The 12,602-nt window shown below is 37.9% G+C and overlaps 1 protein-coding gene across 1 annotated transcript; it reads right to left on the bottom strand.

Moving 5' to 3' along the window:
* Window positions 1-2,939: 2,939 nt before the first annotated feature.
* On the bottom strand, window positions 2,940-4,540 carry LOC108138655 (phenoloxidase-activating factor 2-like). Its single transcript, XM_041710580.1, has 2 exons — window positions 4,352-4,540; window positions 2,940-4,296 (listed from the first exon to the last, which is right to left on the bottom strand). The coding sequence occupies exons 1-2, from the start codon at window positions 4,523-4,525 to the stop codon at window positions 2,974-2,976; spliced, it is 1,497 nt and encodes a 498-aa protein (XP_041566514.1). The 5' UTR covers window positions 4,526-4,540; the 3' UTR covers window positions 2,940-2,973.
* Between the last annotated feature and the right edge of the window lie 8,062 nt (window positions 4,541-12,602).

The raw sequence follows: 12,602 nt of genomic DNA, 5'->3' as shown, positions 1-12,602 counted from the left end.
CTTCTACTCAGTTTCAGTTTCAGTTTGTACATGGCTTTGTTTTTTTTGTGGTTTCCTAATAGGGGTACTCCGGCAGTTTTTGCCGTTTTGAGTCACTGATAAGGGATACGAACAAAACGGCCCCAAAAGTGCGCAGATGCACTTGGAGAAAAACTACAACAACTTGATTATTTACTGAGCTGTTTTATTTATGATGAATAATAATTCATTAACTTTATATGGAATAATTTCAATATGATATTGATGGATCTCTCGTTTGCTAGAGAAACTAATAAAAATCTAAAGCAAAGTGTCGCATTGAGTGTTCATTTCCCATTGGAAAATCTCATCTAGTTGCTCAAATAATAATAATTCGAAATCATAAAAACAAGGAGTGTTATGATTCTCTAAACATTTAACTAAAGTAACTATTACTTTTTTGATCATAATCTTTAAGTATATGAATTCCGAAAATATCTTATAATAATTCACTTCAGTGCTGTGGGTGAAATGTTTGGAGTCCTTTGGCTGGGGCCATAGTTTAATTGTGACATCTGAACAACACCCCAGTCCCTCCACTAGAGTACCGCCTCAAGGGAGGGCAATTAGTTGAACTGCGCCCTGGGGAATTGCGATAATTAAAATGCTTCTTCCGCTGCTGCTACATGCGGAAATATTTTTTAACCAACTAATCTGATTGCTCCTATATCAACTCTGTCAGCTCTGTGGATTCTTGGTCGTTTGCTGGCAGTCCTTTTGTGTAAGTGAAACAGAATCAACATTTGCATTCAATTCGATGGCAAAAAGCACTTTAATTTATTTACCCCCATTGAAAGTCATTTCATTCTAATCCTATTAATTCAAATTCAAATTCAAACACTTTTACCGCATCAAATAGAATTGCTTTTTATGGAGGACGGGGGTTGGGAATGTTTGGCTGTTCTTTTTGTTGGTCAAAAAAATTGAATTGCATTGTTTTTAGTACCGAGAAAATATTTTTGCTTGGCAAAGGGATTGTGAATCAACTTTTGTGTTCTCAAAAAAAAACCGGGACTCCAGTACTTTCACGATTACGAACACGAGCTCCAGATCCAATCAAAAAGCCAAGCTAAAAACCCAATCACAGGGACAGGTTTTTCCGAATGACGTTTGTGAGTGTTTGAATTCGATTGATACTTCCACACTCAGAGATGGATTGAAGAAAATAGGGTAAACATTTTAAAGCCACATTTTACTAGGTAAGATTGTTGCCTTGCATTTCACACAGTCTTAAACATTTTAATATGAAGAAAAAATATATCTTTTAAAAACAGCAATCCTTTAATATTATTTAAAATGAAAATATATATTCTCTGCTCTTCAAGCTCGCCGAATTCTTCACTTGGCCAGACCTCATTTAAATGCATTTCAACCCACTCCAGCCTCAGCAGCTTTATAATGAAGATGAATTTTTGTAGATTGTGTATTTTTCCGGTTCGTGTGGCAATTTCTTGCTAAAATTTGTTTGGCCAAAGTTCGCACTCAGTTGATTTTCCGGCTTTTATTATGCCTTAGGCACAGAGTAGCCGAAATTTAAATACTAAAAAATATATAATGTAAATTTGTGCGTACGCGGAGGACTTTAAGATGCCATTTTTGAGGCCAGGCTGCTATTAAATATGCAGCAGACAGTCCTAAAACACGTATCATCCTCTGATGCTGCCGCATTTTCGCACTTTCGTTGCGCTAAATGAGTTTCAGCTGCAAAATTAAAAACTTTATCAGAAGCAGCAGCGGCACCAGCAGAGAGGTGTGTGTGCGTGTGTGTGTGTGTGGTAAAAAAACTTGAAACTTTTTCATGAAGTTAAAGCAAAGTAAAATCAAATTATTGTGGTTGCTCGCAGGCTGGCAAAAGGATTACGCGATGTTGGTCCTGGGCCTTACTCTGTCCACCCCACATTTTCCGCCCTATTTTCCAGCCCACAAGCCTGTTCGCTTACCACCCACCGCTCACCATCCACCACCCATATCCACCTGTAATACAACATGCCGGCACTGCATTTTCGGAAGGCAGACAGACAGAGGGACGCCGACTCCATAGCCAGACAGTTAGACTCGCCTGGCTGCCTGTTCACATGAAGTTGGCGCATTCTAATTGAATTTTCACTTTTTTTCTCAGGCCCCGCAGCCCCCCCTTTTCCCGCCTTTTCCCCTGGTTTTCCCTTCCTCTTGCTCACCTGTGCAACTACGTGACGATGGCCTGGCACAGAAATTGAAATAATTATTTTTAGTCTTAAGTACGACTTGCGCGTAATGAGATTTGGATTATCTCGGCACCCTTTTTTGCCAACTTCCCTCTAGACTTATGAAAAAAGACACTGATTACTATGAGACGCATAAAAAATATCAGTGTGTTTGGACAGGACATAAAAGAAGAAACATTCTTTGCCGAATGTGGCCAAACTTTTTGGAATACGTTTAAATTGTGTAAATCAGAAACTTTCTGGTTCTTAATTGAGGACTGCATTGATCAATAATATATACATTTTATAGGGTCGGAATGTCTCCTTCACTGCTTTACAAACTTCTGGCTGAATTTATAAAAGCTTCTGCAAGAATTATTAGGATTATTTTAAGTAGCAGTATCTTTTCCACTTTTAATAGTAGTGTTATATATTCCTTATCAGCACTCCAGGCCAGTCTATATACACATGTCCCTATGTATTTAAAATTATCAATGATGATAGCCCCATTGACCGAGACGCTTATCTGTTGAAGTCTATATATTATGGTATTATGGTATGGTATTTGAAGCTTTTTGTTGTTTTTAAAGACAGTGAACAACTATATAGAACAACGATCGGGTTACATGCGAACCATGTTGTTTAAAACAAATACAGGGTATCCCTGATAAAAATGTTTTTTTTTTATTTTCTTTAATGCAACATAAATTTTAGCAAACACATGTTACTACATTAAACTTCTATTGGTGCATTTTGTCCATTATGAAAGTACCTAATATAATGGTCTCCCTGATTTCTTGTATCGGAAAGGCAGCGTCTGCTCCTCAATCCAGTGCTTGAACTGGGCCACATCTGTGTAGGTGGCCGGGACATCTTTCAGGCCGCACTCGATGACCCAGTTAACGATGCCAACTTGCTCGTAGAGACCTGAATCATCCTCTCCGATGGGGCAGAACAGGGCAGATCCGCCATCTCCGGTGCAGGCATCTTGGTTTAACTCACCTCCGGCGCAAATCATACTGGCAGGCAGCTGAAAGTCTTGACCTACTTTGGTTTTCCTCAACTGTTGCTCACATGTGTGCCTGTCCACTAAGGGTAAATCCACTTTCTTCAGTACCGCCGAATAGTCTGAAGACTGGTACTTCATCTTACCCCAACCAGCAACAATGCAACGGCGCGGTTCGAACGTTTTTTTCGGGACGGGCATACAAATAGTTCTGATATGCTCCTTCAACTGGAACGGAGTTTTTAGTTTTAGAATTGCCAAGTTGTTGGCACCACTAGTAAAATTAAATCCTTCGTGGCGCTTTATCCTTTCCACTTCGCGGTTCTCAAGTTGGAACGACTCTTCGTTGGTGTCCATGTTCCATTCGCCAGCCCTGACCACAAGGTCGGTCTCGGTCTTAACAACCAGTGGATGGGCCACTGTTAGGACATAATCTGAACTAATCAGGGATCCACCACAAAGGTATTTTCCATTGCTAAACACAGCCACAACCCAGGGATATTGGCCAGGTCTCGCTTGATCCTCGGGGATTCCTTTGATAAAACCCAAGCCATTTACGTTGCTCATACCACAGTGTTGATTTTGGCCTGGTCTCGCTCCTTCTTTCCCCGGAGTCGCTTTGTTTATATCGTAGCCTTGGGTTGGTTGCTCTCTTCTTCCTGGGTTTAAGTTGTTTCCGGCTGTTCCGGTTGGTAGGTTTCCTGCACCATAACCTGCTCGACGTTGCACTTCTGGCCACAGTTCTGCAGGATTTATCTGTGATGGCACATATACTTGATTACCACCGAAGAATGCTGGTTCCGGCTGGTTCCAACTGTTTCCATAGGCACCTATAGAACCACCTATTGCTAGACGCTGTCCTCCTGGCCACTGGCCTTGCGAATGAGCTTCAGGAGAGCCCCCGTTCACTTGTGGATCCCACTCAGTGTGGTAAAAATGGTTTCCGCCCGAAAAATAACCATTTGGTGCAACTGCTAGGGCTGGAAGTTGCCTCTGACCAGTTGAAATACTACCTTGGAATGTTTGATCATATAATGGTTGATGCTGGTACGAACTGGATGGTCCTGATGGCTGCTCTTGATTCGTATTCTGCAAATAATGAAAAATAGTAAACTATTCATCTGAACTATTTTTATAAACTTACCTGTTGGCGAATTTGACAGCAAGTTTGGGGAGGGGGGCAATAATGGTCTTTGCGGTATTCGAAATTGTGGCCCTCTTGCAAACAAAGCTCTTTTAAAACACAGACATATTCACAGGCATTGCCCAGAAGTACGTAGCCCAGAAGAAGAGCTCCAAAAGAATAGTGTCGTCCCATGTCTACCAGAAATGAGGGAATGACTGAAAAACTCAGAAAGTTCGTTGTTTTGGCTTATCAGTCCTCTAATTCAAAGTATGTACATATACATATGTTAGTCACCGAACCGAACACCATTTAACAAGTCACATTTTTGATCTGCCTGAAATTTTTGTACAGATACTATGTGGCAAATCAGTAAAGCATCACGTTATCATTCTGTTTAAGACATCTAAGATGTTCCTATGACAATTTATTATTCCATTGGCAAGCCGAAGTATTAACACCCTTGCAATCAATGGATGGGTATTGAAATTATATGAAAACCAATAAATAAGACATAAAAAAGCGATCGTTCCTAGAATAATATTTGGTGCTTATGCGGCAATTGAACTCATGACTCACAGATTACTAGCCTGACAACATAAACACCCAGCTACGGTTCCTAAAATTTTTCGAAGAGATAAAGATTGGACGGTTGTCTATTTAAATCAGAATATTACTTTTGAAACAACAAAATTCAAGAAAAAAATAAATAAATACGATATATCTCCTAAATAAGCAGCTGCCTCTAAACCCGAACGCAATCGATAAACTTCGTTCTCGCTTAAATTGTTATCACTTTTCAATGGTGAAATTGGCGGATTTTGGGTAAAGGAACACTTGCGATAATAGAAAAGTGGACAGCTTTTATAATGTTCATGGGTCCAGTTAATATATCCCGCCATAATCAAGAGTATTTACTTTCTTCTCGACTTGTACAAATATAACTATACTTCCGATTTTGATTTTGTATGGAATAAATCAGGGACTGAAAACTGAAACGCGATTCTTTTTTGATTTCCATGACTTGGCCTACGTTGGTGCATAAATTGCCAGCAGGCAAGAAAAACTTTTGCCACCCACAACCCTCGCAAATATTGCATTTTCATTAAGTTAAAGTTTGGTTTTTAGTTTAATTTTTTCGTACCCCTTACGGCTTTCCTCTCTCCGTTTACTTAAAAACTTTTTGCGGCAAGTTTTTTGGTCCAAAGTTTGCATGTGTCTGTCTGTCAGTGTGTGTGTGAGTGTGGGAGTGTGAGTGTGTGGGCGAGCGCGTGTAATAATCATGTGCGCAGTCAAAGCAAAATGACGATAGCATTGACGCTCCGCCTAAAAACTTTTGACAGGCCAACTTGCTTTGGGCCAAGTTTCAAGCTGCCAGCTTCAGCATCACTTCATCTCAGACAATTTCCCAGAACTCTCAGTCTGCCAATAAGCTCAAGTTAGTGAGGCTGATTAGGACTAGTGGCTGGGTTAAGACTCCTAAGAGAATCTGAGAATAATTTGGAAACATTAAATAAGTATAAATTAATAAGAGAAAATTATCTTTAGTACATAATCAAAGTTATTAAAATTAATTTTCTTAATAATTTTGTAATTAAACCATATCTTATACTAAAAAAAGCTTAAAGTTGCTGCAATTGAAATTTCTTTTAATTTTCGAATTAAATTCAGTTAGCCAAAAGAACAAAGATATTAATGAACATTGTTCAAGATTTTCAATTCTTGAAGTCAATTTTCAGCTCCAATTGCTTTTTTCATTTCCCATCCCAAGCCCTACAATAAACACTGAATTTTCCTTTATCTCGTTCATGCGCTTGCAGACTTCGTAGTTGCATAACAAAATCAAAACGAAAGACGGGAAAATTTAATAAAACTCAAAACTCGAACTGAAAATAGTTTCACACTTGGCCGATCGTTTACAATAACTAAAAATTGAACAATTCTCTCTATCACCGCACTTTTCACACTTCTTTTTTGTATGCATTTTTTGAGCTTTATGTCAAAATGGAATGAATAAAATATTGGCTGGCCAACCGGCGACACTCAGAAAGGGAGGACTGGCAATCATCATTTTTTTAATAAACTTCGGCCAGTTCATGAAAAATCTTTTGGTTATCAATGTGGGACTGAGAACATTGTCCATAAAAAGAAATTGATTTTTTTTCATGTGTATATTAATAGTTGGTCCATTGCAGTTTCCGCTAAAATATTCTTTTGTGCATTTTTCAGCTTTGATTTTGTTGTTATTTGACTTCAGTTATGGGGCTTTTCTCTTTTTTTTTGATTTCAATTATTGTGTGGGTTATAAAAAATATATTAAAGGCAATTTCTATGCAAACGTTGTTGTTTTTGTTGAATGCATATTGCGGTAAAATGCAGTGCTAATATATGTTCGCTCTTTAATGGCAAATAGCATGCATGTTTTTATGTTCAATTGTTTAAATTTGAACATAATTATTGTTATTACTTCAAAATTTAGGGCTTAAATAATTTTGTTCTGAATTGAAAAAATTAAAACTACCATATAATTTGTATAAGGACATTTTTGATAAACGTTTAGGACATACAATTTATATTATGAAAAGTTTCAGGAATTCAAAAAGAAAAAGCGGATGAAAATATTATAGGTGATTAATTAGTTTTTTAAAATTAGTTAGTCAGTTATTTTAAAACTCTTGCAAATTTTCAATTTAAAAAGGAATGCAGGTGAATTCCGCATGCTATTCTCGACTTCATACATATATTTCTATAGCTTAATACACAGCACATAGTTATAGCAGTCACTCTAGTAGTGTGTACCAAGTTGTTGACCCAAATATTGACACAGGTCCTTGAGCACTCAACAACTTGTTGGGTCATCGTTTCTGGTCCAACATTTTACTGGCCAACGGACAGGGAACTTGCAACCGGGCAGCTGCTCTCGACTTGCACTAAGCACATCATTATGTTGGCTCAACTTTCCGATCATTTTTAATTACCCGCCCACACTCCGCCCATTTCCGCTATCCGATTTTGCCGTCTGCTTCTGGTTGCACCACCCTCATTTTTTTTCGCTCGACATTAATTCCTTTAATGGAATGCTGCATTAATAAAAAATACGTTATGAGCGCATAATAGAAATAAAAGCTAATGTAATTACATGCCGCACTTGCTTCGCCTTGTTGCAGTACAAAGCACGAGAACTTCTCACTCTTGTCCGTGCAAACGAAAATACTGAAAATTTAATTCAACAGTTAGAGTCAGTTGAGCGTTTAAAGGTGAAGAGGACCGGGTATATTGGGTATTGTGAAGAGGTGCAAAGGAATTTACAATGTTGAACAGTGTAACGAGTGGAGTTAAATATATAGAGGATTTTATTATTATCCGCTTATTGTTGAAGAGAATTTAAATTAATTTTGTATTGGAAAAACACAATGCAATTTTTATTAAAAAATTTAAAAAAATTACCAGTTTGAGCTCACTTAAAATAGTATAGTAAGCCATACATATATTTAGAGGGTATGCACGACTTTGAGTTTCCCTGTTTGGATTAAGCATTTCTTGTACTCGTTTCCCTTGCTTTATTTTATTTATTTGTTTTTGTATTTTTTCTTAGCGACTGCAGTTGCTGTTGACTGCTGTTGGGTGCTTAAAAGCTTTGCATTAACTATTAAACGCAACTTGAATCGCATAACGGCACTTGGCACACAAAGAGGGCGAATTTAGGGGGTGACGGGGAAATAGAAATAGAAATAGAAATTGGTGTCAGGAAAAGTAGCCGCGGGCCTTAAGGGGAAAACTGTGTGGAAAAGAGGCTGCAGTCTAACAATTCCGGCCAAATTATGGCTAAAGGCGGAACAACTTCAACTCTTATTGTTAGATGATTTGCGCCAATAAATTTGAAGGCAACCAAAGACAGGTAAACAAAAATGCGTTAAAACGGATGCGAAGGTACACAGAAAAAACAGTTTGTATCTTAGATTATTGGCTTAATAAATAAAAGGAGACTTACTAAAACCTTCACCCAGCATAATGTCGGGATTGGTTTAAAGCGTGTTTTTTAAAATATTTTGTATTATTATCAACATTATCAACATAACAGAATTTGATTTCAAATAGTTAATGTTTAAAGTTCCTAACGATTTTAAACCAAACGGTTCTGTTCTAAACATATGGTTCACATAGTACTTTTATTTAATTATTTATCACAAATGCCTTCCATTAATTGCTTACAAACAATTGTTATTTTTATAATTTAGTATTGTCAACATATAAGATATTTATATCAGTTTTCCATTTTTAATAACTAAATCGGTGTCCCTTCAATTATTTTCTTTTAAAATATATACTTTATTCTAAGATCAGTGTACCGAAACTGTAGGTTTTCCACTAAATAAATTTTTATTTATTCTATTGCTCTCATTTTCCCTTTCCGTCTCCCTTGCTCCTTCAGCTAAAGCGCAGCACGCGAGGTGTGCTAAAAAATTCATAGAGCATGGGTGGATGTCGGGTAAAAAGAAAAGGGGGACATGGCTGGTGTTGTGCAGCTGAAAATTCCTGGGGCAAAGGAGTTGAGAGTTTGAAGTTGTTAGCCTGACAGGTTGCAATGCTATAAAATGCAATCAGCTGCAAAGAAAATAGGTTTTGCTTCACCAAACAGACACTGGAGAGAGGGGTCGAGGGGAGGGGAACGGAAGGGAAGGGAAGGAAAGACAGTGGAGTATATCCACAGGAGCAGTTTCTACTGCTGCTGGATGGCATAAATTAAAGCGCAACCAGACCAAACAAACGCAGGGCATATTTGCCAACACACACTGCAGCAGGGGGAAAATGTACATGGGGGAAAAGTGGAGTATCATCAGGTTTACACAGACAAACAGATTGTGGGCTGACTGCGGACGTTCAATGGAATTCCCACAGAAGAAGACAAGTCACGATGAGAATGCTTCAGAGTGCTGACAACTTTCTCGCCGAATCTACACCGCCCTTTCTCTGGGCACACTTCCCCCTTAATTTCTTGCTCGCGACGCAGCCAAGTTTAATTGCCGGCTGTCGCTTAGCTAGACAAATGCAAATTGGCCAGGCGAAACGTTAGACAGCCGGTTAAATGGAAACACATAATTGCATCCTTAACAGCAGTTGTACCCCTTTCTGGCTGTATTCAATTTAGTCATAATGACATGATTTCTCTGATGTCTTTCAAGTGTCGGTTAAATGTGTAATTTAAATTAATAACTGAATGGAATGATTACTTTATGCTTTAAGATTAGGGATGCACCAAAAGCCCCATGTTGGGCGCACATTAATTGTTCGATATTAATTATATATTTTAATTGTTTTAAAAAAAGCGCCTGTTAATTGCGTAATTTATTTATATATATATGCTTAATCAATAATAATTCTATAATTCCATATTTTTTAAAACAGTGCCTTGCAATGTAAAGATAATGTTAAGACTGATTTCTTATTTTAAAATATTATGAAAAATATAGAAGAACATAAAGCTTTAGCGCTCCTTCCCTCTTATATCACGTATACGACTATTTGGGTTACAGTTAAACTTGTTTATAAATTTCCTCAAGTTTCAGCTGAATTTCTTCTGCAGCTTGTTACTTCTTCTCTCCTTTACTTTGCCATCTTCACCCACTTTAACTCAATCAATCAATAAAGTAATTTATTAGTAATCTATGGTTAACTTAAAACCAAACTGCTTTCTGAAAACCCAGGACAGCTTTTCAATTTACGCTCTGCCAGTGGCTTTGATGGACCAAAAATTGAGGGAGAAGTTAGTAAGCCAAAACCCAACTAAGCCCACACTCCGACCAATTACATCACCCTCGACACCCTTCGAAAATTCCGCTGCAATGTGAATTTGAATTGCAATTGCGAATGGCCGCGTGCTGGAAATTAAATAAAACACTCGCAACGAAAGGATGTTAGGATGGGAGTATCCGCAGATACAAACTTTGTCATAGGGAAAAGTTTTTCGCTGCACACTGAACCAAAATGAAAACGTAGCCGAGCGTGATGAGCCACGGCAGGATGTAAAAAGGGAGGGATCTCGGTGGCGGGATGTCCTGACATCTGCACCCAGAACAATCAACAAAAAACATCGAATAAACTAGAGCCAGGGACTCTGATGCTGCATCAAGCTCAATTAAATTGCGTCTGACCAAAAGTAATCTATGCCAAAATGTAAACAGCGATTCATAGCTTCAAGCACGATAAATCATGCGGCCCACTCATTTGACCAGTGCACTTTCATATTCGATTTATCCTCGGGCCAAAAACCATCACCAACTGTCGAATCAATTGCATTTTTCGGTTAGCAGCTGTATACGATTTTTGATGGAACACCGTGGAGCAACCACTTAGACCTGTTATTAGCCACCATAATTCTCGTGTAGGCAACGAGCAGCTGCCACTTTCATTCCTCGAAACGGACGGTCAGCACATCTATCAATTTGCTACCGCCGACCCACACATATTCCTCATCCTCCTTTTCATCCTGTGCCATTCCATCTCTCACTTTTTGTACGAGGGCCTGCATAAGAAATTTAAATAATTTGCTGAGAAAAAAAATGTGGATAAAATGTAGACGGAATGACCAGATCAAAAGGTTCAAATTTATGATACCCCGTAGTATAAGTAAATATTGAAAATAAAAATGTATAAGTCTTGAACGTCTTCTTTCACAAGCATTTAAATAAAATACTAATATCTGGGGTGTCTTTTTAAACTGTTTTAAATTGTCTGAATTAAATGCTAAAAGCTTTTTTACTGTGCAAAACTAGTTTTTAAATACATATATTGCTACTAAAAATTGGATATTTGGATACTAATAAACGAAATACGATTCAAGGTAAATAAGGAACCGAAAACGTACAAACTTTAAGAGGTAACCAGCTGAGAAAAGAAATCACATCAACACGTTGATAGGTGGGCAGGACGACGGATGAAGTTACGGCCATTTATCAGAGTCATGGGCCCATAAATAAAACAAATAATACGAAAATATGCAAAATAAGAAATATAAAAGATATTGAAGAACAGCAAAAGCAACAGAAACGCAAAAAAAAAGGGAAAACGGGCCCAGGATACATTTGCTCTAATAGATGGACTGAATGAAATGGGCCCGAGCCCATGGGCTGTATGCCATCCCCACTTAACCATCCAAACACCCTTTCTATGCATGTGTATGGCGTTAAACAAATGGCCGATGACCCATAATAAAAATTATTATGAATGAAACAAGAACAAGAAAAACCCATTGGGCCACTGCCTGCCCCCTTGGCATTCCATGGTCCCCCTCGTCCGCCCAATAAATTGGGATGCGAATGGCAAAGGACATGAAGGGAGTAGGAGCGAGTGTACCCTGTACCCTTTGGGAATTTCGGGGAAGTCCTGAATGCGATGCCATCGCAAGGGCCGCCTCGGAATTATATTTGGGCTCTGGGCCAGGGCACGTGCATCAAGATTCAATTGAGAGTTCCAAGCTCAAAAATGGAAGCTGCTCTACAATGTTGCCTTCTACTTTTACTTTCTTCTTATTCGTTCTCTCCCACACTTAATCTTTTTTTTTTTGAGTGTGTGCATGCACGGGGCATTTCCGGTTTTGTAGCATACTTTGTTGCGTCTAACAAGAATGAATTTAAACTTTGATTTTAAGGTTTGTTGCTAGGAAAGTATATATAAAACTAGTTTTATTTTGTATAATAAATTTATTATAAGCTATAGTTGTTTAACAAATTTAATAATTAGTTTTTTTTTAATTTAAACTCATAGAATATTTACAAAATAAATAATTTGTTACCAGTTGTAGTAGTTTGGGTTTCACTAAATATTTATTTCTTAAAGAAAAATCATTTATTTTAAAAGAAAATGTATATAATTTTGTTTTATTCAAATTTAGTGGAACTTTTAAAATGCCTCAATAAAATGCTGTAGGGCATTAGGTGGGACAAACGGGACACAGCTTTATCCTGTCTCCCTGGGCACTGGCTAAGTGTAAAATATGAAAAATATACAAAAGAGAAAAAATCAAAAGAAAAAACGAAAAAAAGGAAAATTCACTCTAAACACATTCCGCACGCTTCATTGTGCCTGCACTCCTCGCCCCCCTCTTATCGGCGTGTAAGGGACAGACGAATGCAAATAGGGAGTGTGAGTAAATAAATAATAGAAATATTTCTCTCTTAGCTATTTTGCATATTTCCCATGACCAGTTCTGAGGGCGATGAGGTGTTTTTAAGGGGAAGCCGTTGAACCGCTTTCTGGATATGTGAAGTGAAAT

Source organism: Drosophila elegans, unplaced genomic scaffold (assembly GCF_018152505.1).
Source record: "Drosophila elegans isolate 14027-0461.03 unplaced genomic scaffold, ASM1815250v1 contig_814, whole genome shotgun sequence".
NCBI lineage: Eukaryota > Metazoa > Arthropoda > Insecta > Diptera > Drosophilidae > Drosophila > Drosophila elegans.
Note: the sequence above shows the minus strand (reverse complement) of the source record. Positions and strands in the feature narration are given on the sequence as shown.

Excerpts from the sequence above, each read along its gene's own strand:
- LOC108138655 (XM_041710580.1), bottom strand. The coding sequence starts at position 4,525 with ATGGGACGACACTATTCTTTTGGAGCTCTTCTTCTGGGCTACGTACTT. Across the intron at positions 4,297-4,351 it reads GCTGTCAAATTCGCCAACAG|AATACGAATCAAGAGCAGCC; the intron begins GTAAGTTTATAA and ends CATTATTTGCAG.